Here is a 27,129-nt window from a genome sequence, read left to right as displayed (position 1 = left end):
GGGTGTAATAGGAGATACTAAAAATGAAAGTACAGTGAAAGCCTTTAATAAGTCTTTATAGCAAAATGATCTCCTCAATGAAAAAAAGTACCCACTTTCCTGACCTTTATAGGAAATAAAAGTAGACTAAAATTGGCACTAAAGGTAGACTAAAATTGGCATCTTTAAAAGGGGGTATTCCAGTGGAAAACATGACCCATGACGTCATAGCCGGGTGGTCCAGGCGGCTATCAGATGCCAGGACCAGTGTCTAATGCCGGACATCACCGCTCACTGTGATGCCTGGCATTAACCCCTTAGCAGTGCTGATCAAAGTTGATTGCCGCATCTAAAACAAAAGTAAACGGTTCCCGGCAGCTCAGTCGGGCTGTTTGGGACTGCCGCAGTGAAATCGCAGCGTCCCAAACAGCTGAGAGGATGGGGGGACAGTCCCTACCTGCCTCCTCTCCGTCCGATGATCTGCTGCTCCATGCCTGAGATCCAGGCTGGAGCAGCAGAGCACCAATAACACTGATCAATGCTATGCTATGGCATAGCAATGAACAGTATATGCAATCAGAAGATTGCATGTTATAGTCCCCTACGGGGACTAAATAATGGTGTGAAAAAGCAATTTTAAAAAATGTTAATAAATGTGATTTAAAGGGGTTATCCAGGCAAAAATATCTTATCCCCTATCCAAAGATGTCTGTTCATGGGTGGGCCCGCCGCTGGGACCCCTTGTGATCTCTCTGCAGCACCCACATTCTATGTGGGGCTGCGTCTCCAGGCTCGGAAACCCGGAGGTTTCTGGAACTGGAGACATGACATAATGCTACGCCCCCATTTTCCCATTAAAAAAAAAAATGTAAACAAAAATAAACATATGTGGTATCGCCGTGCGCGTAAATGTCCGAACTATAAAAATATCCTGTTAATTATACTAATGTTAATTAAACTGCACGGTCAATGGCGTATTTGTAAAAAATTTCCAAAGTCCAAAATTGCGTATTTTTGGTAATTTTGTATACCCTAAAAAACTAATAATAAGTGATCAAAAAGTCCCATCAAAACAAAAATAGTAACGATAAAAATTCAGATCACAGCGCAAAAAATTTGCCCTCATATATCCCCATATGCAGAAAAATAAAAAAAAGTTATAGGTGTCAGAAGATGACAATTTTTAACATACTAATTTTGGCACATGTAGTTATAATTTTTTTAAAGTAGTAAAATAAAATAAAATCTATATCAATTAGGGATCCTAAATTAGGACTGTATGGACCTACAGAATAAAGATAAGGTGTCATTTTTTACCAAAAAGTGCACTGCATTGAATTGGAAGCCCCCAAAAGTTACAAAATGGCGTTTTTTTTTGTCCAATTGCGCCCCACAAATTTTTTTTCTGGTTTTGCCATAGATTTTGTGTTAAAATTATTGATGTCATTACAAAGTAAAATTGGTGGCGCAGATTTTTTTTTTTTTTTTTAAACCCTCATATGGGTCTGTAGGTGGAAAATTTTAAGCGTTATGATTTTTAGAAGGTGAGGCGGAAAAATGTCCCGGTCCTTAAGGTTAAATCAACTGGTGCCAGAGAGTTAAACAGATTAGTAAATTACTTCTATTTAAAAATCTTAATCCTTCAAGTACTTATCATCTGCTGTATGTTCCAGAGGAAGTTCTTTTCTTTTTTAATTTCTTTTCTGTCTGACCACAGTGCTCTCTGCTGACACCTCTGTTGATTTCAGGAACTGTCCAATGCAGGAGAGGTTTGCTATGGAGATTTATTCCTGTTCTGAACAGTTCCTGACATGGACAGAGGTGTCAGCAGAGAGCTCTGTGGTCAGACTGGAAAGGAATTCACAAAGAAAAGAACGTCCTGTAGAACACACAGCAGCTGATAAGTACTGGAAGGATTAAGATTTTTAAGTAGAAGTAATTTACAAATCTTTTCTTTTTCTTTTTGTTTAATTTACAAATCTGTTTAATTTTCTGGCACCAGTGGATTTAAAAAAAAAAAAATGTTTTCCACTGGAGTACCCCTTTAAGATGTGTATGCTTTTTTTTGTTCTGTTTGAATAATGCTATTTATTATTAATTATTATTATCTTTAAAATGATCTTTAATTTTTTTGGATCTTTCTGATTTCAGGACTCTGACAGACCTACTAAAACAGCCAGCCCAGCTCGACCTTGTAAATGACAGGCACAGAGGCAGTATACAGGTTCAAATAACAGAGGTTTTACCAAGATTATCACCACGAAACAGCATAGGTAAGATATATGAAAAATCCTGGACCATGTTTGTATTGATCATGTACTATTCTGTACTGTTTTTTTTTTTATTTATTATTCAAATAAGAAATCTATGGATTCTAACTCCTCACTATTCTCTGTCTGGCTATAAGATAGGTAGCCCAATAAGGATTATTAAGGGGGAAACTGGAGTTATGCTTGGAGTTGCTGTTTCACAAGCAAAAATTGTGCCACATCATGTCTCACAGACCAGATAAGTGAGCACAGCAGTGATCCGACACGTTCACAGGCAGAGTAAACAGCAAATAAATCAATAGACTCCCAGTTGACCATTGCTTTCTCTTTTATGTGCATTTGGCCTAGATATTCATGAAGATAACTAGAAGAACCTCTTCCATTCAGCTGCTCACAAAATGTGTCACTCTACTGATGCGAGTGTAAAAAAAATCTATGCACAATGCCTCCTAAAAATAGTACCGTACATAGTACCTGCCAAACAAAGTGCCACACATTTTAAATAAAATAGTGGCATGTAGACAAAGACCTCAGAAACAAAGTCATATGATTGGTGTTCCCAAAAACAGGACCACACTTTGTGACTGGAATAACAGTGCCATACATTGGGCACCCAAAAACAACCATTACTCCACATAAAACAAGAAACATGTGGAGCATCACACGTGCTGGAGTGGAAGGGATATCGGAGGGGAAGTGTACCTACACACACAACAATGGACAGCACGTAGTGAAATATAAGAAGTACTCAGTCTGCAGTCTTCCTGATGTATCTTAGAAATCAAAGCCAGACTTCAGGAGTATCAGGAATTCCGTGGCACTGACCGGGACAGACAGAATGCAGATGCGGTGACTTGAGACTTGAAGTAAAATACTTTATTTACCAAGATGAAACACGTTTCACTACGCAAGTGCAGCTTCCTCAGGCATAGCAAGTATGGGCAATTCACATGGTTATATACCGAAGGATTAACCCCCAGTCACCATCCGACTGGATCAATATAGGGATATTTCAGCACTTCTGTGGACTCTACGGTGGTGCAGGTGGTAGGGTAGAGTAACAGGTAGAAGAAAGATAATACCAGGCACTCACCAGTGATGCACAGTGAAGATGTATTACGCCATAGTGTAGTACAAGGACACGTTTCAAAGCAGGAGCCTTCCTCAGCTGTCTACCTATTAGAGTTAGGTAGACAGCTGAGGAAGGCTCCTGGGCTGAAATGTGTCCTTGTACTACACTATGGCATAATACATCTTCACTGTGCATCACTGGTGAGTGCCGGGTATTATTTTTCTTCTACCTGTTACTTTACCCTACCACCTGCACCACCATAGATTCCACCAAAGTGCTGAAATATCCCTATATTGATCCAGTCAGATGGTGACTGTGGGTTAATCCTTCGGTATATAACCTTGTGAATTGCCCATACTTGCTATGCCTGAGGAAGCTGGCTTGTGCAGTGAAACGTGTTGCATCTTGGTAAATAAAGTATTTTACTTCAAGTCACCGCACCTGCATTGTGTCTGTCCCGGTCAGCACTATGGAATTCCTGTTACTCCTGAAGTCCGGCATTACTCCACATAGGCAGGTTGCAGTTACATCATGCATTGTGCAGGCTTGTGTAGATAATGCCTCCTGGAAGGCTGCAAATTAAAATGATCGTAGAAGAATGGTTAGGCTGGCTCTTATACGGTGGTAACATATGGTGAGATATGGTCACAGCTGGCTCAAAAGAACTGGTCTGTGTTAAGAGGATGTGTGATGGGGATCCTGGGCCCTTAAGTGTACCGCATTTTTCGCCGTATAAGACGCACTTTTTCTTCCCCAAAACTGGGGGGGGGAAAGTTGGTGCGTCTTATATGGCGAATACACAGCTATCGCGGCGTTCCCTGCGGCCATCAACCGCCGGGACCCGCGGCTAATACAGGACATCACTGATCGCGGTGATGCCCTGTATTAACCCTTCAGACGCGGTGATCAAAGCTGACCCCCGTGTCTGAAGGGAAAGTGACACTAACCCGGCTGCTTAGTCGGACTGTTCGGGACACCTTAGTCAAACAGCTTACAGGACACCGGGAGGGACCTAACCTGCCTCCTCGGTGTCTGCTCCGTGCCGGGATCACCTGCATGGCGGCGCTCTCCTTTGACGTCGTCACGCACGCCATCCCGTCATCCAATAGGAGCGGCGTGTGTAGCGACGTGATGACGGCGAAGGAGAGCGTGGATCCCGAGGAAGCGCCGGGGACGTGGCGACAGCGATGGAGCGACATCCAGGGCAGCGGTGACGGGTCCGGAGCGGCGGGGACATGTGAGTATTACCTCCTATCCAGTGGTCTTCAACCTGCGTACCTCCAGATGTTGCAAAACTACAACTCCCAGCATGCCCGGACAGCCAACGGCTGTCCGGGCATGCTGGGAGTTGTAGTTTTGCAACATCTGGAGGTCCGCAGGTTGAAGATTACTGTCGGGTGCAGAATCTTTTTTTTCTAGATTTTGCACCTTTAAAATTGGGTGCGTCTTATATGCCGGTGCGTCCTATAGGGCGAAAAATACGGTAATTCCTATAATTAAACCCTGGCCTTACTCATCAACAATGAATGTAGAAGGGATCAAAAGGTAATTAACACCAGTGTCTATGGTAATAAACAGAAAACCTAAGGCCCATACAATTTATGCTGGGATGCAGTGTTTTCCTTCTCAAATTTGATGCTTCTTATTTAAAGTGTACATGTAAAAAACAAACAACTTTTGACACGTCCTAGGGATAACAAGATCGAGCGTGATAACCAGACCAATAATGGGAACTAATGGGGAGAAAGCCATGCTACTGTACACTCCTCTCCCTGTTCTGTGTCTATGAAACCTGGACATCCCCATACACTTACATTGTAAGTCAGTCCAGGTCAAGTGACAAAGAGAGAACACGCTAAATGCAGACTTCTCTCGGGTGGTTTTCATGATCGGTCGGGGTCTGAAAACTCACTCCGAGTGATAAAAACTTTTAAAATGTCTTTTTGACATATCAAAAGTTTTTATAAATGACAGGTGCCATTTAAACCAAAATGCTCTGTTTGGTCACATCTGTCTACCTGTCTACAAAACAAGTCATTTGGCTGGTCCAGGTAATCTAAACAAACTGCATGGGTAGCAATGTTCTTTTGGAAAGTAGCAGCTTTTTCCTTGCAACTTTGCCATGCATGTGTTGTTTAGTGTCTCCTTATGGTGGAATTATGAACATTAGCTGAATAGTGAAAGGTCTTTCAGTCCAAACCTTTTCCAGCCTGATGAGCAGCAGCAACTCATCTTTAGACTTTGATAGATCCCTATTCTTTAAGGGAAAAATCATCAGTTTCACCCACACCTGTTTGTGCAGGCGTGTAGTGCGGGGGACACTGATGATTACGTTACTTACAAACCCCAATCAGTGTGTCACATTGGGCAGGGATAGAGTGAAGCCCTAATCTTCAGTGGCGTTGCTCGGGCTGGTGTCACCCTCAACAAAAAAAACGCCCCCCGCACAGTCATTTTTTTTTGTAGCCTTATAACACTAAAGAACAACTATATTGAAATAATTCTTCATCATGCATCACCCCCCACTGCTGTGCCTTGTCATACATCAACCCCTCCCCAGCAGTGCCACCTCACCATTCATCACCCCCTACCCCACTGCTGTGCCTCCTAATGTTTCAACCCCCCCCCCTCCTCCCGCTGTGCCTCCTTATCTATCATCATTCTCCCACTGCTGTGCCTGCCTCATCATTCATCAGCCCCCCACACTGCTGTACCCCCTCATCATGCATCACACCTCAACCCCCCTCTTGTGCATCCTCATCATCCCCCTCTGCTATGCCTCCTCAATACATTCATCACCTCCACCACACATTGCTGTCCCCCCTCATCATACCCCAATCCCCCCTGCCTCATCATTCATCAGCCCCCCCACTGCTGTACCCCCTCATCATTCATTCAAACACCCTCCCTTGCTGTGTCTCCTCAACATTCATCACCCACCCCCACACATACATTGCTGTACCCCCTCAGCATACCCTAATCAGCCCCCAAACGTAACCTCCCCCCTTGCCTCCTCATCACCCCCCCCCCACTGTGCCTCCTCAACACATTCATCACCCCCTCATTTTCCAATACCCCCGTTCATCCAAACAACTCCCTTCTTCTGTGCCTCCCCAACATTTATCACCCCCCCCCCACTGCTGTACCCCCTTTTCATACCCTAATCAGCCCCCCGGTCCCTCTTCATTATTCATCCAAACATCCCCCCCTTGCTGTGCCTCCTAAACATTCATGACACCCACACACACTGCTGTACCCTCTCATCATACCCCAATCATCCCCCAAATGCTATACCCCCTCCTCATCATTCATCAAAACACATTCCTAATGGCCCCCGCCACCACTGTCCCCGCTTACCAAATTAATGTGCACCCCCAAGGCTGATGGCATGTGACGTGCATCTTCTGTCCTGCACCTATTGTGTACTGTAATTGTCCGGCTTGGACCAGCTTGGACGACTGTGCAGTGTAGCTCCATCACGCTCTGCCCACTGCGAGAGACGTCGCATCACACAGACACAGGAGCGCTGCCCACAGCCCAGCAAGTACTGTCACGTTAACCCCATCCTCTCCAGACAGTGAGCAAGGTAGACGGCGAGGGGCTGCAATGCAGGGGCACATTTTTGTATATTTTACAACCGCGGAAGTGCAGTGTTTATGACAGGGCACAGTCACTAGGGTGGTGCTGCTAGTGGACGTGACGCAGCTGATGGGGGGGGCGGTGCTAAGTGGTCATGGTGTTACCCCTTCAGGCTGGTATCACCCGGTGCAGCCCCCACCCCCTGCACTCCGGTCGCTAAGCCACTGCTAATCTTGCCCACATTCTCTGTCCCTGCCTACTTGTGTACCCGTCCTAAACAACGGGTCCACAACCATGAGGACGGTCCCTTCCTAACTACATACAGGGACAGACAGAGTCGAAACAATAAACTACAAACCAGTATGATTTGGGGAAAAGCTGGAGGCAAACAAAACTAACAGAGATACACTAAGACAAACACGCAGTCAAATCGTAGTCAATCTAGCCAAGGTCAGTAACAAGAGATAGCAAAGTAACAATGCAAATACAAGAAGAGACGTCAAGAACCAAGCTAAAAGATCAGAGTACCAAAATAGACAAAATAGAAATACAGGGAGTGCTAGCTTCAGTCAACTAGAAACCCCAACTACACCCAAGCAGCTCAGGGCATTGTCCAAGTAACCAACATAAACAACAGAGCTATGCAGAATTAACCCAACTGGTACAGAAAGAACCAGTCATTATACAGTGGTCCTGCTTGCCTGTTATCCTTCCACTTCTGGCGGCAGGCTTGGTGCGTGGACAGAGCTTCAGGGGCACTCTGATGTCACCACTGTTGCATCTTTACACGACGTGGCTGTGAGCAGGTTAAGGAAGAAGCAGTGGTAATGCAAGCATACTCCTAAAGCTCCGCCCACGCACCAAGCCTGCCATCCGAAAGAGGAGGATAATGGGCGAACAGGACCATGGATCGAAGGTTTGCAAAAACTTCAGACAATCAAAAAAAATTGGACAAAAACCTATCATCAGCATCTGATAAAAAAGAGGAACAATTGATTGAGTACCCTTGTCCAAACGCGTTTCACCCATAATATTCTGTACGGGATCCTCAGGGGACACAAATCCGCGATAATACACAAATTAATCAAAAGCAAAACTTATAACTGCAATCGGATTACATGTGTTGAGTACATATAATATAGATAAAGATGCAGTAATGCAATGATCATTAGGGTATAGCTGATGTCCAACTGTGATATATCTATTCCACATCAGTGAAGACACTGCATCTTAGCAAAGAGATAAACACCAAATCATATCCATGATCAACGGACAAGAAAAATAATAACATAATAAATGCATAAGGTCACAGAGAAGTAAAAAAACACCATGGCCTATGATTAGGCCACTCACTGCACCCCGCAGGGATGGATAGATGTGCATCTACAGACCACCAGCATAACACTGCTATATATATATATATGGTATACTATGTGCTGATTACTATCACGAGTGCGCCTACCTGTGTAGTTCCCCGAGACGCATATGCGACCACGCATTCATGATGACATATTTCCGGCAATGACATGTTTCCATCTAAACTAATATCTATCAAAGAATTAGAATTTCTATTACCACAATCACCCCAGATTGCCACCTTCTATGGGCTCCTAAAGGTTCACAAGGGAATTCATCCCCTGAAATGGAGACCCATAGTCTCTGGGGTGGATTCCCTCACACAGAATGTGAGCACATACGTTGATATGGTGTTGAGGGATTTTGTCATAGCGCTTCCCTCATATACAAGGGATAGTCTTGACCTGCCACTTAAGATTGAATCTTTGGAAATAGATGATAGTTTTTTTGTTAGCAAGCATACAGTAGATGTAGAGTCACTCTACAGTGCTATCCCGCATAGGCTTGGGCTTGTGGCAATTGAATATTTCCTGAGTACCCGCGGCAGCCAATTTTAAACACATAATCGGTTCATTATACAATTTATGGAATTTATTTTACAGCATAACTTTTTCCTCTTTGACTCTAAATCAGGGGTCTCAAACTCAAATTATCCGGGGGCCACTGGAGGTAGCATCTGGGTGAGGCTGGGCCGCATGCGCCCCTTACATAAAATGCTCCCATCATGCGCCCCTCACATATAATGCCCCCCATCATCCACCAGCAAACCCCCCCCCCATTCCCCCTACCTCGTGTGGTAATAGCATGAGCTGATGGATGATGGGGGTGCTACTTCTGGGGGTTCCCCACATGAGGTAGTAGCAGGTTCCCCACATTAGGTAGAAGCAGGTTCCCCACATTAGGTAGAAGCAGGTTCCCCACATTAGGTAGTAGCAGGTTCCCCACATTAGGTAGTAGCAGGTTCCCCACATTAGGTAGAAGAAGGTTCCCCACATTAGGTAGTAGCAGGCTCCCCACATTAGGTAGTAGCAGGTTCCCCACATTAGGTAGAAGCAGGTCCCCCACATTAGGTAGTAGCAGGTCCCCCACATTAGGTAGTGGCAGGTCCCCCACATTAGGTAGTGGCAGGTCCCCCACATTAGGTAGTGGCAGTTTCCCCACATTAGGTAGTGGTAGGTTCCCCACATTAGGTAGTAGCAGGCCCCCCACATTAGGTAGTAGCAGGCTCCCCACATTAGGTAGCATTGTCATTTCCCCCCCTCCTGACTCTCACACACACACACACACACACACACACGCTCACACAGACAGACAGACACCCACACATGCACACACACAGACAACCTTACCTGTCCTGGGCTGCGCTTCCCCGGCGGCGGCCTGACAAGTGACATCACTGACGCCCTCCTGTGCTGGTCTGCGGAGGGACGTCACACGCACGACATCCCTCATCGGACTCGGGCCGGTGTCAGCCAACCAGATACGCGGAGGAGTAAGTGCAGCCTTCTGATGTAGTGAAGAAAATGTTCTGTGTCCCGAACAGCTTCAAGACACAGTTTTCTTCACTACACCGGCCGTCGTGCAATACAAATTACATATACCTGGTGCGGGCCACAAACTTTCGTTCCGCGGGCCGCGAGTTTGAGACCCCTGCTCTAAATACTACCACCAGCTCAGGGGTCCGGCCATGGGGAGCCCATGTGCCCCCACATACGCCAACTTATACCTGGGCTGGTGGGAGGATACCATCATTTTTTCGGAAGAGTCAAATGAGTGGATTCAAAACATTATTTTTTGGTCAAGATATATTGACGACGTGTTTTTGTTATGGTCCGGTACTCAGTCTCAGTTCAAGAGAATTATGGAATTTATAAACAACAACTTAATTGGATCATCATTTACATCTGAGATACATGTGGATTCCATAAACTTCTTGAACTTAGAAATCTCTAAACATGATAATACACTGCATCAACACTATCACAAACCTACCGCCACCAATAGCCTGCTTGCATGGTCCAGCTTCCATCCTCCAGCATTATGTAGAGGCATCCCGAAGGGCCAGTACCTTCGGGTGCACCATAATTGTTCTTCACAGGAAGAATTTTATAATCAGACAAGAGACCTGAGGGCGAGGTTTGACGAGAGAGGCTATCCTTCATCATTACTCAGTCGGTCATTTAAACATGCTCTCTCCAAAGACAGACAAAAACTTCTTATGCCCCAGCCAAAACAAACTGAGAGAGCTTTTTAACATCTTGAGTAAATACTGGCCAATTTTAAAAGCAGATGGGGATATTGCTCCTTTTATCTCATCACACCCTTCTGTCACTTATCGGAGGGGTAAAAGTTTAAATGACTGACTGGTTCATAGCCATTACACCCGCCCGGAGTCTACCATTTGACTTAATCGAAGTATTGCTGGCATGTTCAGATGTGGTAACTGCAGGGCGTGCCCCTATATTAAAGTTGGTTCACAGATTACATTATCAGTGACTGGTAGATCTTATACAGTTAGGGAATCGGTTAATTGTAAATGAAGAGGGGTGGTTTACATTTGTCAGTGTACTTGCCCATTGGATTATATAGGTAAAATGAAGCATGAACTTCGTCGCAGGATTCTTGAACATCTTAATGATGTACAACATGAGAGGGATACGCCAGGTGCACATCATGTTAACACAGCACACCATGGTAACCTTAAAGGAGTTCTCCAACTGAAATCTTTTATCCCCCGCTGTGCCCGGGCTGTAAAACTATACATAATAACCTTTCACTTACCTGCCTACGATCCCCCGTTGTTCCGATATCGCCGTCCCATTCTCCGGTTCCGGTCTCTTCCACTTCCAGCGGGTCGGTGACTTCACTCTGCGCTCAGCCTATCAGTGGCCGCGACGGGACATTGCTGCGGCCGCTGATAGGCTGAGCGCAGAGTGAAGTCACCAACCCACAGGAGGTGGAAGAGACCGGGACCGGAGAACGGGACGGCGATATCGGAACAACGGGGGATCGTAGGCAGGTAAGTGAAAGGTTATTATGTATAGTTTTACAGCCCCAGCACAGCGTGGGTTAAAAGCTTAGAGAACTCCTTTAAGGTACTTAAGTTTTCTGTAATTGAATATGTACAACCATCCATGCGAGACAAGAGGATCCTCTGTAAAGAGGCAGCATGGATTTATCACTTTGGGTCTCAACAACCGGCTGGTCTGAATGAGAGATTAACATTTTCTTGCTTTTTATGATTTGTGGTAGCAGTGATATAAAGGTTTAATCTGTCAGAAACTACAGTTATCATCACGGGAAGTGATTTACCGATTACATATGTTACTATGGGATATTACTCTTCATTGTTTATCAGTCCTTTATGGATTACTTGGGTTTGTCCCCCCTTCTTCCCTCCACTACTAATTGTCGTGTACCCTGTATGTTACTATATCACCCTTTCCTGTACCTTTCCTTTATTTAGCGGTCCCTATCCCAGTGCCCTTTTATATAGTTTAGGGACTACTAGAATGAGATAGGGATAGGTTCCGGGTGGGGTCGCCCCCTACTTTTTCCCTAATTTAGGCTCTTATTCTCTATATTATAGACTAGTCATATCTACTGTTTTACGTAATTTTAATTAATATGAGTTTGAGTCAGGAGGCACAATAGACTAGGACCACCGTGTATATTTTGTATTAATACTATTACTATCATGATTATTTACTGTCTTTAGTGTATTATTATTATTATCATGATTATGTACTGTCTTTAGTGTATTAATACTATTATCTTGATAATGTGCTGTTTTCATTATAATGTTCTATCATTTAGTTTTAAGCTGGCCGATCCTTATCACGGATGTGCTCTCAAATTGTTTTTTGTCTGGTGTGAGCACAATTGCGGGTGACGTATTTTGTGCTCTTTGCGCATGCGCCTCCATCACTGGCCGCTTATCCACATCCAGTGCGCACGCGCCTCAGGCCCGGCGATACGCGATGAATGCGCGGTCGCATATGCGTCTCCGGAACTACACAGGTAGGCACACATGATAGTAATCAGCACATAGTATACCATATATATATATAGCAGTGTTATGCTGGTGGTCTGTAGATGCACATCTATGCTATCATCCGTGCAGGGTGCAGTGAGTGGCCTAATCATGGGCTGGGGTGGTTTTTTACTTCTTTGTGACCTTGTGCATTGATTATGTTATTATTTTTTCTCTTGTCCTTTGATCATGGATATGATTTGGTTTTTATCACTTTGCTAATATGCAGTGTCTTCACAGATGTGGAATAGATATATCACAGTGCTGCATCAGCTATGCCCTAATGATCATTGCATTACTGCATCTTTATCTATTTACATCTATATTATATTTACTCAACACATGTAATCCGATTGCGGATATAAGTTTTGCTTTTGATTCATTTGTATATTATCCAGGATTTGTGTCCCCTGAGGATCCCGTACAGAATATAATGGGTGAAACACGTTGAGACGAGGGTACTCAACAAAGTGTTCCTCTTTTTTTTTAATTAGAGGCTGATGATAAGTTTTTGTCCGGGTCTGTCCTTTGATTTTTGATTGATTTTTCACTGAGAAATTGTGGTCACATTTATGTTTAGTGTCATTAATTATATCTATTCTTTTAAAATAATTATTAAATGTTAAGTTTTAATTGCTTGTTTAGCTACTGTGAAAACTATGTTGTGAGATTACCATAAAGCTGTGGCTTTTTGTGAACTGGCTATTTCCTGTTAGAGTTCGTTCCCTTTAACTACAAGTCCCATGATTACTTGTTTGTAAGTGTGAGGTCACTTTTCTCTCTCCCACACATCAGCCACCCCACCTTTTGAAACACACCTCTGATCCTTTCCATGCAACAGACCAGTGTTTTCTGAACATGTGCCTCCAGCTGTTGCAAAACTACAATTCTTGAATAATGATTGCTCTCCCACCCAGTGGTCGCTCCACCCATTGAACACCTGACTACTGATGTAATGTCTCAGGCTGCACTGCAACCAGGGAACATTTGAAACGTCAGTAATTTTGTATGCTGTTAAAAATGGCGAGACCACCATCAAACACAGGTACAGACACTATATTATGAAATAATAAAAATCCTGGAATACCCCTTTAAATAACTGCACTGTCCTCTCCTGTCCCCTATAACTTTTTTATTTTTTCATTTACAGTCATGGCCGTAAATGTTAGCACCCCTGCATTTTTTAAAGAAAATGAAGTATTTCTCACAGAAAAGGATTGCAGTAACACGTTTTGCTATACACATGTTTATTCCCTTTGTGTGTAGTGGAAATAAACCAAAAAAGGGAGGGAAAAAAAGCAAATTGGACATAATGTCACACCAAACTCCAAAAATGGGCTGGACAAAATTATTGGCACCCTTAACTTAATATTTGGTTGCACACCCTATGGAAAAAATAACTGAAATCAGTCGCTTCCTATAACCATCAATAAGCTTTTTACACCTCTCAGATGGAATTTTGGACCACTCTTTCTTTGCAAACTACTCCAGGTCTCTCTTATTGGAAGGCGCCTTTTCTCAACAGCAATTTTAAGATCTCTCCACAGGTGTGCAATGGGATTTAGATCTGGACTCATTGCTGCCACTTCAGAACTCTCCAGAGCTTTGTTGCCATTCATTTCTGGGTGCTTTATGACATATGCTTGGGTTCATTGTCCTGTTGGAAGACCCAAGATCTTGGATGCAAAGCCAGCTTTCTGACACTGGGCTGTACAGTGCGACCCAAAATCGGTTGGTAATCCTCAGATTTCATGATGCCTTGCACATATTCAAGGCACCCAGTACCAGAGGCAGCAAAACAACCCCAAAACATCATTGAACCTCCACCATATTTCACTGTAGGTATTGTGTTCTTTTCTTTTAGGCCTCATTCCGTTTTCGGAGAATGATGTGCTTTACCAAAAAGCTCTATCTTGGTCTCATCTGTCCAAAAGACGTTTTCCCAGAAGGATTTTGGCTTACTCAAGTTCATTTTGGCAAAATGTAGTCTTGCTTTTTTATGTCTCTGTGTCAGCAGTGGGGTCCTCCTGGGTCTCGTGCCATAGCGTTTCATTTCATTTAAATGTTGATGGATAGATCGGGCTGACCCTTATGCTCCCTGAGCCTGCAGGACAGCTTGAATATCTTTGGAACTTGTTTGGGGCTGCTTATCCACCATCCGGACTATCCTACGTTTACACCTTTCATCAATTTTTCTCTTCTGTCCACGCCCAGGGAGATTAGCTACAGTGCCATGGGTTGCAAACTTCTTGATAATGCTGCACACTATGGACAAAGGCAAATCTAGATCTCTGGAGATGGACTTGTAACCTTGAGATTGTTGTTATTTTTCCACAGTTTTTGTTCTCAAGTCCTCAGAAAGTTCTCTTCTCCTCTTTCTGTTGTCCATGCTTAGTGTGGCACACACACACACACACACACACACAATGCAAAGACTAAGTGAACTTCTCTCGTTTTTTTTATATGCTTTAAGGTGTGATTTGTATATTGCCCACCACCTGTTACTTGCCCCAGGTGAGTTTAAAGGAGCATCACATGCTTGAAACAATCTTCTTTATCCACAATTTTGAAAGGGTGCCAATAATTTTGTCCAGACCATTTTTGGAGTTAGTTGTGACATTATGTCCAATTTGCTTTTTTTTCCTCCCTTTTTTGGTTTAGTTCCAATACACACAAAGGGAATAAACACGTGTATAGCAAAACATGTGTTACTGCAATCCTTTTCTGTGAGAAATACTTCATTGTCCGGAAAAATTTCAGGGGTGCCAACATTTACGGACATGACTGTATAGGGGGATGTGTGAGGGCCTATTTTTGTGCCATGATCTGTAGTTTTAATTGGTACCATTTTGTTTTGATGGGACTTTTTGATCGCTTTTTATACATTACATTAACAAAAATAAGCAATTTTGGAAACTTTTTTTTCACATATACGCCATTGACCGTGCGGTTAAAGTAACATATTTTGATAGATCGGACATTTATGCATGCGGCGATACCACATATGTTTATTTTTGTTAACATTTTTTTTTTTATGGGAAAAGGGGGGTAATTTAAACTTTTATTAGGGAAGGTTTCACCTCGGTGATCCTGATCATCCCAACTGAGCAGTTTTTTTTTTTTTTTTTTTTTTACAATATTAGACGCTGCGATTGACTTTGATTGCGGCATCTAAAGGGTTATTTACACGGATCACCAAGATCGGTGATGTCTGGCATTAGCCACGGGTCACGACGGCTATCATCTCGCTATGATGCGTGCTCAGGAGCATCATAGAAGGGGAGCAGGACAAGGGCGTACATGTACGCCCTTCGTCTTTAAGAGGTTAATAGGGTGTAACACTATACCCTACTTGCAACAAGAACTACATCCCAGATCTTAACTTAAAGAATATGGACTATTAAAAATTCACAGAGTCATGCCCTTCAGCACAACTGGCAAAGATTCACACAACAGAAGCACTTTTAGTAACATCACTGAAATCCTACACAAGCTCCGGAACAAGAAAACAAAGGAAGAGGAGAAACACTACAGGTCCCAGACTTCAATTCCCTCCTGGAAATGTTTTCAGTAGAAACTGAAACCAGGAAGATCTAGATATATTTTTATAGCCTTCTCCTACTTTGTGAGAATAAATCACCTTTATTTTCAGATCTTTATCTGCCTAGAGGAGCTTGTGGTTGTCGAGTATGAACACAACATTGAGTTACAGATTTTTTAAAGTTATGTAAAAAGTCGTGAAAACCTGACCGAGATAAACTCTAAACTAAATATTATGCCATTCGAGCAATTGAAGAGGTACCTAGCTTGTTCCTATGCAAATTTTATGTTTATTTTTTTATTTTTTTTACCATTATAATAAAAATGCAAATGTTATATCACCATTCATGTTTACTTTTGGATAACATTGATCTGCATAGAAATTATGTTAAACCAACTTTGTATAAAACTCTAATGCATTTTGCTAGTTCAGCCTTGACGTTTAAATATTTTCTCTAAAAAAGGTTTTTAATTATAAAGCTCCAAAGCAATCGATTTGATTTCTAGTCATTCTTTTCATTAATAGTAACATGCTGCTCACCATTTCGGGGACAATTTGTTCCCATTCTCGTGACCAGTGGGGGTCCCACTGGTTGGACTGTCACAGATGAGCTTGTTATAATAACTTTATAAGATAAAAATACCCCTTCAACTACATTAGGCAATGACAATGGTATTGCAGGCCTATTACCACTAACACTGTGTAATGTCACTAAATAAATAAATAAAGGCTCATTAGTAAATGCATTCAGGAAAACTATGAAAGGAAGACATTTTACTGTATTAAGATAAAAGTTTACATTATTTATTGTTTCTTTTTGACAGATCACACAAATTTCAACAACATGGGCTTGACTTCGCCACTGATTCCCCAAGTCGGTATGTCACTAGGTCATAACAGCCGAGGGCAGCTGGTTCCTGGGATCTCTTTGCAAGATCAAGAGATCTCTAAATATGCCTCATTAAAAATGTCTGGTAAGTCATGAACAGAATAAGTAAATTATTAAAGCACTCAGGAAATAAAATTTATATACAATGCTAATTCATCAGCAATATTCCTGTAGTGTAATTAGTTTCATCCAAGCTCAGCTTCAATCTTACATTTTGAGCCCTTTTTATTGCAAATGGCCAAGGGATTCTCACTCACACCACCAATAAATTGCATGCTGTACTCTGTAGATTGGATACTAGTCTCTCTGTGTGGCAGACTTTCTCTGAACAATAGTATCACAACAGCTATCAAATTCCTCCAGCAGCTCACAGATTCCACTCCTCCCCACCATGCTCTGCTTTCCTGGTTCCTCTCTATGCCCCCTCCATGTATAGAGTGCTGCTAAAGAGATCATTTTATCAATTAACAGAGACCAAAGTTGCAGTGTTATAGAAAGTGAGTCCATACAATAAATATATATGTCCAGTATATTTTTTATAAAATGTAGGTAGACACTGCTCTCCTCTGTCTACTGCTTGTAAGAGTTGACAGGATGATACGTATAACTTACCGTATTTTTCGCCGTATAAGACGCACTTTTTCTTCCCCAAAACCGGGGGGGGGGGAAAGTCGGTGCGTCTTATACGGCGAATACACCCCTATCGCGGCGGTCCCTGCGACCATCAGCGGCCGGGACCCGCGGCTAATACAGGACATCACCGATCGCGGTGATGCCCTGTATTAACCCTTCAAAGCTGACCGCCGCGTCTGAAGGAAAAGTGACACTAACCCGGCTGTTCAGTCGGGCTGTTCGAGACCGCCGCGATTTCACCACGGCAGTCCCGAACAGCCCGACTGAATAGCCGGGTTAGTGCTTACAGGACACCGGGGGGGGGGACCTTACCTGCCTCCTCGGTGTCTTCTCCGTTCAGGGATCCCCTGTATGGCCGGCGCTCTCCTTCCTCATCATCACGTCGTCGCGTACGTGCATCGGCGTGCGTAACGACGTGATGGCGGCGACGGAGAGTGAGGATACTCGGCCGGCAGCAGAGACGTTCCGGAGCGACGGGGACACGGCGACAGCGATGGAGCGACATCCAGGGCAGCGGTGACGGGTCCGGAGCGGCAGGGACACGTGAGTATTACCTCCTATGCAGTGGTCTTCAATCTGCGGACCTCCAGATGTTGCAAAACTACAACTCCCAGCATGCCCGGACAGCCAACGGCTGTCCGGGCATGCTGGGAGTTGTAGTTTTGCAACATCTGGAGGTCCGCAGGTTGAAGACCACTATTGGGTTCAAAATCTTAATTTTTTTAGATTTTGCACCTATAAATTGGGTGCGTCTTATATGCCGGTGCGTCCTATAGGGCGAAAAATACGGTAAATACAGGCTGCATCTCATAGGAATACACAGACTGTGAGTTAGAGGTTAAAAGTGCTATGTCACTGATCTATTATTTGCTGCACCTAGGACTTGAGTAAGTGCAATGATGAGACTCCACCCCTTCGGTCTCTGCAAAGCAATATCAGAGGAGAAGGAATCAAGATGATAGACAACCCACACCAAGCACATAAAATAAACTAAGTATTCCCCAAGCATACATAAGAGCCTCTACATAATTTTTAATAAAGACCTATATTGCAACATATAACCTAAAAAATTAAATTTGTGCGTGCTCCTTTTAAAGGAAATAATCTTTGAATCTCAATCATAGTTATACTGTAATCAGGGCCGATTCTAGCTTTTCTGCTGCCTGAAGCAGAAATTGCAATGGGAACCCTCTCCATGTCTCTATTGGAAACGTGAGTAAAGGTTTGTGTGTAGAAAATATGTGGCATAAAGCAGTACTGACAAATAGGGCTATTTAGCTTTACATAATACTCAAATTACCAAATAAAACCACTATAGAAAGAACCAAAATCACTATACATATGACCATCATACTGGTACTTTACAAAACTCACTGTACTAAAATCAACATTATATAAAAGCCAAATAATATCACCAGACTATGAGCACATATTACTATTACATACTAACAAAATAGTATCACCATACTTTTACTGCATAAAACCCAGTATACCAAGGGAAACATTACCAGTAATAACACTATACAAGGGGCAAAAAAAAACAACAACATACTGCCACCTACTGACCACATATTACCTCTACTAAATTATTGAAACAAACCACCATACTGTTAATTAAAAACCACTATAGACAGACCAGTATTACCCTCAAATTTACCACAGTATGGGGGAAATTACAGTTCAGTTATATCTAGAGCTGAGCGAATTTTTGAAAAATTTGATTCTGCCGATTAGCCGAATTTTCCCCCAAAATTAGTTTTGCCCCGAATTTATTTGCAGCGAATTGCTATTAAAAATGGCTATTTCTGGCCTACAGAGAGCCCCAATAGGGGGTGTAGAACACTTTGCCTTGCTGTAACACGCATAGGGTGTGTGCTGGGTTAGTGAAATTCAGTATGAAATGCAGATCCAAGGCGTCATTATTAGAATCACTGTCGCAATGACAGAGCCTGGAGGTGGCATCAGTATGAGGAGACCATATAGTGGCTGAATGACACAGCATGGAGGTGGCGTCAGCATGAGGAGACCATATAGTGGCTGAATGACACAGCCTTCCACTTTTTCGAGGAAAACGTTAATAGTCTTAAAAGGGCGGCCCCACACAGGAACATCTCCCTATTTCCACCTACAAACACTGCCATTTTCCATGGTTTTTAGGTGGAAATATGGATTGGTTCCTGTGTGGGGCCGCCCTTTTTAACCCCTTAAGGACTCAGCCCATTTTGGCCTTAAGGACTCAGACAATTTAATTTTTACGTTTTCATTTTTTCCTCCTCGCCTTCTAAAAATCATAACTCTTTTATATTTTCATCCACAGACTAGTATGAGGGCTTGTTTTTTGCGCGACCAGTTGTCCTTTGTAATGACATCACTCATTATATCATAAAATGTATGGCGCAACCAAAAAACACTATTTTTGTGGGGAAATTAAAACGAAAAACGCAATTTTGCTAATTTTGGAAGGTTTCGTTTTCACGCCGTACAATTTATGGTAAAAATGACGTGTGTTCTTTATTCTGAGGGTCAATACGATTAAAATGATACCCATTATTATATACTTTTATATTATTGTTGCGCTTAAAAAAAATCACAAACTTTTTAACCAAATTAGTACGTTTATAATCCCTTTATTTTGATGACCTATAACTTTTTTATTTTTCCATATAAGCGGCGGTATGGGGGCTCATTTTTTGCGCCATGATCTGTACTTTTTTTTGATACCACACTTGCATATAAAAAACTTTTAATACATTTTTTATAATTTTTTTTTTAATAAAATGTATTAAAAAAGTAGGAATTTTGGACTTTAAAAATTTTTTTTCGTTCACGCCGTTCACCGTACGGGATCATTAACATTTTATTTTAATAGTTCGGACATTTACGCACGCGGCGATACCAAATATGTCTATAAAAAATGTTTTTTACGCTTTTTGGGGGTAAAATAGGAAAAACGGACGTTTTACTTTTTTATTGGGGGAGGGGATTTTTCACTGCTGCGGGCGATCCGATCGTTCATTTTAATCGCGAACTGCCGCAGATGCTGGGATCTGTATTGATCCCGGCACCTGAGGGGTTAATGGCGGCCGCCCGCGAGATCGCGGGCGTCGGCCATTGCCGGCGGGTCCCTGGCTGCGATCAGCAGCCGGGATCAGCCGCGCATGACACGGGCATCGCTCCGATGCCCGCGGTTATGCTTAGGACGTAAATGTACGTCCTGGTGCGTTAAGTACCACCTCACCAGGACGTACATTTACGTCCTGCGTCCTTAAGGGGTTAAGAAGAGTAACACTTTCCTCAAAAAGGTGGAAGGGAACAACATATTGTTCATTGTAGCAGGTGGGGCTAAAAACTTCCCCTGTAAGGCCCTACCCTCGCCCTATTAATTCCCTTATTGGCAAGTGTTACTCACCCTAAAAAGGATGGCCCCACACAGGTAACTCTCTATTTCCACCTAAAAACCCTGGGATGGCAGTGTTTGTAGGGGGAAATAGGGAAAGGTTCCTGTATGGGGGCCGCCCTTTTTTAGGGCGAGTAACACTTGCCAAGAATGGAATTAATAATGCGAGAGTAGGGCCTTACAGGGGAAGTTTTTACCCCCACCGGTTACAATGGACCATACATTGTTCCCTTCCACCTTTTAGAGGTCTTTGCATCACATCAATATTTGGTGGTGAAGGTGGCACATGGTGTTTTTTTGCACACCTTTCCTATTGTTTCATTTCAAAAAATGTTTGACTACATGCATTTTATCCTAAGAAAAGTAAAGTTTTAGCTAATGCATATCCTCAATACTTGAGGTCTGATGCAGAGGAATTCCTGTAACTGGGGAGCAACGCCTTAAATATGTTTAGCACTAGCCATATTTGTGAAGTGTCGGTGTGGCACCATGGTCAATTTATTCTGATGCATCAGGCATTGGTGGGTGAAAATCCTGGCTGATCCATGCCTGATTCATCTTCACAAAGGTCAGTCTCTCCACATTTTTTGTGGACAAAAGAGTTCTTCTTGGGGTTACTATGGCCCCCGCCGCACTAAGCACCCGCTCTGATGGCACACTACTGGCCGGGTAGGACAACTTTTCCAGGGCAAACTCTGCTAGTTGCAGCCACAAATCAAGTTTGGCTGCCCAGAAGTCCAGCGGATCTTCAAGGTGTGTTGGCATGATCATGTCAAGGTATGCCACCACCTGCTGGTTCAGGTCCTGCTCCAGGTCTACCTGCTGCTGAGGAGTTGCTTCACTATGCGGGTGAAGAAAGCTACTCATCAGCCACTGTAGACTCAAGCTGCTGATGATGGAGCTGGTACTGCTCCTGACACCCCTCCCCAGAAGCCATGGCAGTGGAAGGTGAGCGCAGAGGGCCCCCGAGTCAGACCTGCGAAAGGATGGCGATGGCGCAGATAGGCATTGGCCAACTGACTACGTAGGATGTCTCTGTAGTAGGTCAGTTTGTCCTCCTTCTCAGTGGGTGTAAAAAAGGCCCCCCATTTTGTGCTGATAGAGAGGGTCCAATAAGGTGGAAAGCCAATTCGGCGGTCACTATGCAAGCAAGTGAGCATGCATTGTGCCATTTGTGCAAGTGACTCGGAGGGACTACCTGCCTCAATCTCCACTGCATACTGCCACGGTGTGTCTGGGTCCTCTGTCTCGCCTTCCTCATAACCCTCTAGCTGCTCCTCTTCTCCTGTCAGATGACTAGAAAAACCACCCATTTCGTGAAACCTAAACTGTGCTTGACTGTGTCCCTCCCCCTCCAGTTCAGCCCCCACAGGGCTCATGTGGCCGTGAGATGTAGGCACCACGTCTCCAGTGCCCTGACCAGCCATTGTTTCCAACACGTGTTGTAGTAGATGAAGCAGTGGAATGATGTTGTCCATCCTGTAACCCTGGCGAATTACTAATAATATTCCTTCATCAAAGGGCCTGAGCAAATGGCAGGTGTCACGTATGAGCTGCCACTGGTTGACATTGAAGTTACACAGGGGAGTCCCACTATCCGCTTGGATCATCAAAAAATCGGTGATGGCTTTTCTCTGTTCGTATAGTCGGTCCAACATATGGAGGGTGGAATTCCAACGTGTGGCAACGTCACAAATCAGACTATGTTGGGAGATACCATGTGCTTTGCGGTGTACGAGTGGCTGAAGTGCATGCAAAGTTTCCTTCCCATTGTTAGGATGTCTTGCAGATGGGGGGAATAATTCAGGAACTGCTTGACAACCAGATTGAACACTTGTGCCATGCAGGGCGCATGTCTTAGGCTTCCTTGTCGCAGTGCAGACAAGATGTTCTTCCCGTTGTCGGTTACCATGATTCCCATTTCCAGTTTTTGTGGAGTAAGCCATGATTCGATTTGTTGATGAATGAATTTTAGCAGTTCCACCCCTGTGTGACTCCATTCGCCAAGGCAAACCATGTGAAGAACAGCGTGACACTGCCGTGCCCTGCACACATGGTATGCTGGAGGGGCACTGAGAGGCTGAGGACAAGGTGGAGGCTGAGAACAAGGTGGAGGATGGCCTGAGAGCATGGAGGCAGAAGTGGCGTGACCTGTCCAAGTTGCTGTTGTGGCTGTGCAGGAACCACATTCACCCAGTGGGCCGTAAAGGACATATATTGTCCCTGACCGTAGTTACAGCTCCAGATGTCGGCGCTGCTGTGCACTTTGGTACACACCGACAAGCTCAAGGACTGGCCCACCTTCTGTTCCACAAAATTGTGTAGGGCTGGTACAAGAAATGACGGCTTGGGACTCTCCACCTCAAATCGTCACAAGCCATCAGTTCTCTAAAAGGTGCAGAGTCCACCACTTGAAAAGGGAGGGACTGCAGCACCAGCAACTTGGACAGAATTGCTGGCAGAATGACTGACTCGAAGTAGGAGCAGGAGCATCTGGAGCGACAGAAGATGGGTATGACACACAGCTTCTTTCGGCTGAGGTGGTGGAGCTTTGGCTGGCTCAAACAGGGAGCGGCATGCCTCCGGGCGATGCAGTAGGCTGAACCACCACATCGGAGCCACGGTTCTCCCAGGCCGCTTTATGGTGATGCTGCATATGTTGACGCAGGGATATGTGCATGGAAAATCCACAGCAGATTACAAAACTAGCTCTGTGGAAGAGATTTTTATCTTATCAAAATTTTCCAGGCAAAAATTGACCTACATTTGAGGCTTAATATCTGGTTAATGTTAATATATTGAGTTTCACAATTTGCTGAAAGAATGGGCAAGTAAAAGATAATAGGCAACTTGTAATATTTAATCAATTGTATGTCACTGAACTGTATTTCACTTTAGTGTGTAGCTACACAGTAAAAAAAAAAAAACAATCCGTATGCCTGATGCACCCAACCCATGGAATCTGTGCACCAGCCCAAGGGTACGGTATGTTCTTATGTATCGTATATGGTGAAGATTTTGTGCTGTGTAAATCAATGTGAGCAAAAAATGAAAACACAGCATACACTCTATAGGATATACGCTATATACACTGTGTGAACACACCCCAATAGTAGAAGAGAGTCTGTAGAGTACATCAATGCAGATAGACTGTGTCTGTATGCTCACGCCTGATACAGACACAGAGCCTGATGGATAGTAGGGGCAAACAGCCTAATGTGGAATAAAATATATTATTAGTGATAGAAACAGCTTTATGTGGAATATATTGCATTATTAATGATAAAAACAGCTTCATGTGAAATATTTTGTATTATTAATAATGTTTATGCCTCAAAAAATTCAAGACATTTTTTTTCTACTTTTTATTTAATAACTATTTTTCTACAATTTGCGTTTGTCATTTATTTCCTTATATTAAAGGTTCAACAATAATGATATGGACATTATGAGGACATTTACTAAGTGCAGCATTTTTATGTGCTGCACTGATATAAAGTTCGGCATAAAAACATTGGGCTCTCATTATAGACTTATTAAAAATTCCACACCCCTGAATATTTATACTTTATTTCCATAATATTGGAAAAATTTGTTGGGATTAAAACGCAGAATAGAATACACTGGTCCCTCAACATACGATGGTAATCCGTTCCAAACGGACCATTGTTTGTTGAAACCATCGCATGTGGAGGGATCCGTGCAATGTAAAGTATAGGACAGTGGTCTACAACCTGCAGACCTCCAGATGTTTCAAAACTACAACACCCAGCATGCTGGGTGTTGTAGTTTTGCAACATCTGGAGGTCCGCAGGTTGTAGACCACTGTTAGAAGAAGTTGTACTCACCTGTCCCCGCCGCTCCGGACCGTCACCGCTCGTCACCGCTGCCTGGGATGTCGCCGCCCATCGCTGTCGCCGCGTCCCCGACGCTCCGGCAAGGCCTCTGCTTCCCCGGCATCCTCGCTCTCCATCGCCGCCATCAAGTCGCACGCCGCTCCTATTGGATGACGGGATGGCGTGCGCAGCGATGTGATGACGTCGATGGAGAGCGCCGACGATGCAGGGGATCCCGCCGGAGCCCCGAGGACAGGTAAGAGACATCAGCGGAGCTCACGGGGCACCTTAGACGGCTATCCGGTGGCAGCTGAAGCAGTCTGCCCTGCCGGATAGCCGTTTATGCGATGGCCCCGACATACAAAAGCATCGTATGTTGATGCTGCCTTCAACATGCGATGGCCTCTGAGAGGCCATCGTATGTTGAAATGATCTTATGTCGGGGCCATCGTAGGTCGGGGGGGGATCACTGTACATTTTTTTTCTAAAACATCTTACAAGCACAATGAATTTTTGTTATTTTTCTTCGCAGAAAACCCAACTGATGACTATTACAAGAGGTTTCCAGTCTTGGATGTTGCTGACGGTTCTCCATGCTATCAGCCTGGTGGGCTGATTACTCAGGAAAGTTCTTTACCTGAAAACTCCCCCCAGATACAAACCAAGTCAAGTCACAAGATTAAGGTCACTAAGACCAACACTCACCCTTTAGCAGGGGCATCATTTCAAGGATGGGACCCAAATCATCATGACATGCGAAGACAAGTTTATGCCAACAAAAGGCAATTCAGTATCGAAAAGCTTCCTGAATTATTTAGCCATCAGAATCACTATTCCAATATCCCCCAACGGCACAGCAACAGCAAGACAGAGGTGACTGTCTGAACACTATGTATCTACATCTCATTACTACCATGAGGAATATGTGAATGCCAATGATAGCACTGTGATATCTCAATGTTTCTCCATTACTTTTTTGTGAGAACAGTGGAAAAAAAAGTATAAATACAAAGTGAGGCAACAATAAAGATGATATACATAATCCTAAATGTCAATGCTGGGCATACTTATTCTAGTACACAAAAAAAAAAACTGCTTAACGAGAAAATTAGGAATAAAAACAAGACTACAACAATTAAGAACACAGACTTATTCATATGAAAACTAAAATCAGGTTGTACGAAAGATCATTCATCCTTCCCACTGCTAACCGGTATAATAACAACACTATTTTTTGCCAGATATGTAGGTATATTCCTATGATTTCCAATCCTATTGCCTGTGTAACTAAATTGGTTGCTGTTAACAATGTAATTTTAAGCTTTTTTTTTATCCATTTGATTAAACATTTTATGTTAATCAGGGGTCTTACCAAATACGATTGTTACATAGTACAACTGAATCTATCACCATGGCTCAAAATCTATAAAATGTTTATAAAATATTATTTCTAAGAGAATGTATTTTAATCTATCGTCCATCTAGTCTCTCTCTCATTAGCCATCTATGTCTTTCTATCTTACTCTCTATCGTCTAATGTACTTGTCTATTTTTCATTTTCTCACATAGTCATAAATGTTAGTTAGATATACTTTAAGTGTATAAGTATATACTTTAACTGTAAAAGTATGTGGTCAACTCACCATTTCATCTGGATATGCTTATTGGACATCCCATTCCAAAACCATGAGAGGTAAATGAAGTTGTGCCCCCTTTTGTGGCTTTCAATAGATCCACTCTTCTGGGAATTCCATCCAAAAGATTTTCCAATTTGTCCATGGGAATTTGCCCAGAATATTCTTGCATGGTAGCATTAACATTACACTTTAGCAAATATAAACAGACTTGGCCAAGTCCTTGAAAAAAATAAAAACAAAATGGCTCTATACCATAATCTCTTTGTCACCAACTTTTTAATAGGCACCTAAAAGGTAACCTACTGTATTTTGCACAGTGGCAGCAGAATTCTCAAAGTACATTTGGTAAACTGTTTTAAGTACAGGTAAGCACACTGGATGTTAAATTATAAGAAAGAGATGTGAAGCAATGTAAACAATAAATAAATAGATAAATAAATAAATAAATAGAAACATCAGAATTCCAATACTGTATTCAAATGCACAAAAATATTGTATTCAGCAAAAATATCTCAACAATCATTATGAAATGTAAGAAAATAACTGACTACAAAATTTAAAAAAATTAAAGTATACTGCATAGTTTACTACACTGCTCAAAAAAATAAAGGGGACACTTAAACAACGCAATGTAACTCTAAGTCAATGACACTTCTGTGAAATCCCACTGTCCACTCAGGAAGCAACACTGATTGACAATCAATTTCACATGCTGTTGTGCAAATGGAACAGACAACAGGTGGAAATTATAGGCAATTAGCAAGACACTCCCAACAAAGGAGTAGTTCAGCAGGTGGTGGCTACAGACCACTCCTCAGTTCCTTTGCTTCCTGGTTGATGTTTTGGTCACTTTTGAATGCTGGTGGTGCTTTCACTCTAGAGGTAGCATGAGACGGAGTCTACAACC

General features: G+C 43.1%; 1 protein-coding gene across 1 annotated transcript in view; it reads left to right on the top strand.

Moving 5' to 3' along the window:
• Window positions 1–25,980, top strand: part of SHISA8 (shisa family member 8) — a 110,984-nt gene extending 85,004 nt beyond the window's left edge. Inside the window, exons 2-4 of the mRNA XM_056523712.1 lie at window positions 2,131–2,252; window positions 16,655–16,804; window positions 25,118–25,980. Coding sequence (XP_056379687.1) covers window positions 2,131–2,252; window positions 16,655–16,804; window positions 25,118–25,470 — 625 coding nt within the window. The 3' untranslated portion in view covers window positions 25,471–25,980. The remainder of the gene's footprint in view (window positions 1–2,130; window positions 2,253–16,654; window positions 16,805–25,117) is intronic.
• The last annotated feature ends 1,149 nt before the right edge of the window (window positions 25,981–27,129 follow it).

Source organism: Hyla sarda, chromosome 6 (genome assembly GCF_029499605.1).
Source record: "Hyla sarda isolate aHylSar1 chromosome 6, aHylSar1.hap1, whole genome shotgun sequence".
In the NCBI taxonomy this organism is placed as follows: Eukaryota; Metazoa; Chordata; class Amphibia; order Anura; family Hylidae; genus Hyla; species Hyla sarda.
Note: the sequence above shows the minus strand (reverse complement) of the source record. Positions and strands in the feature narration are given on the sequence as shown.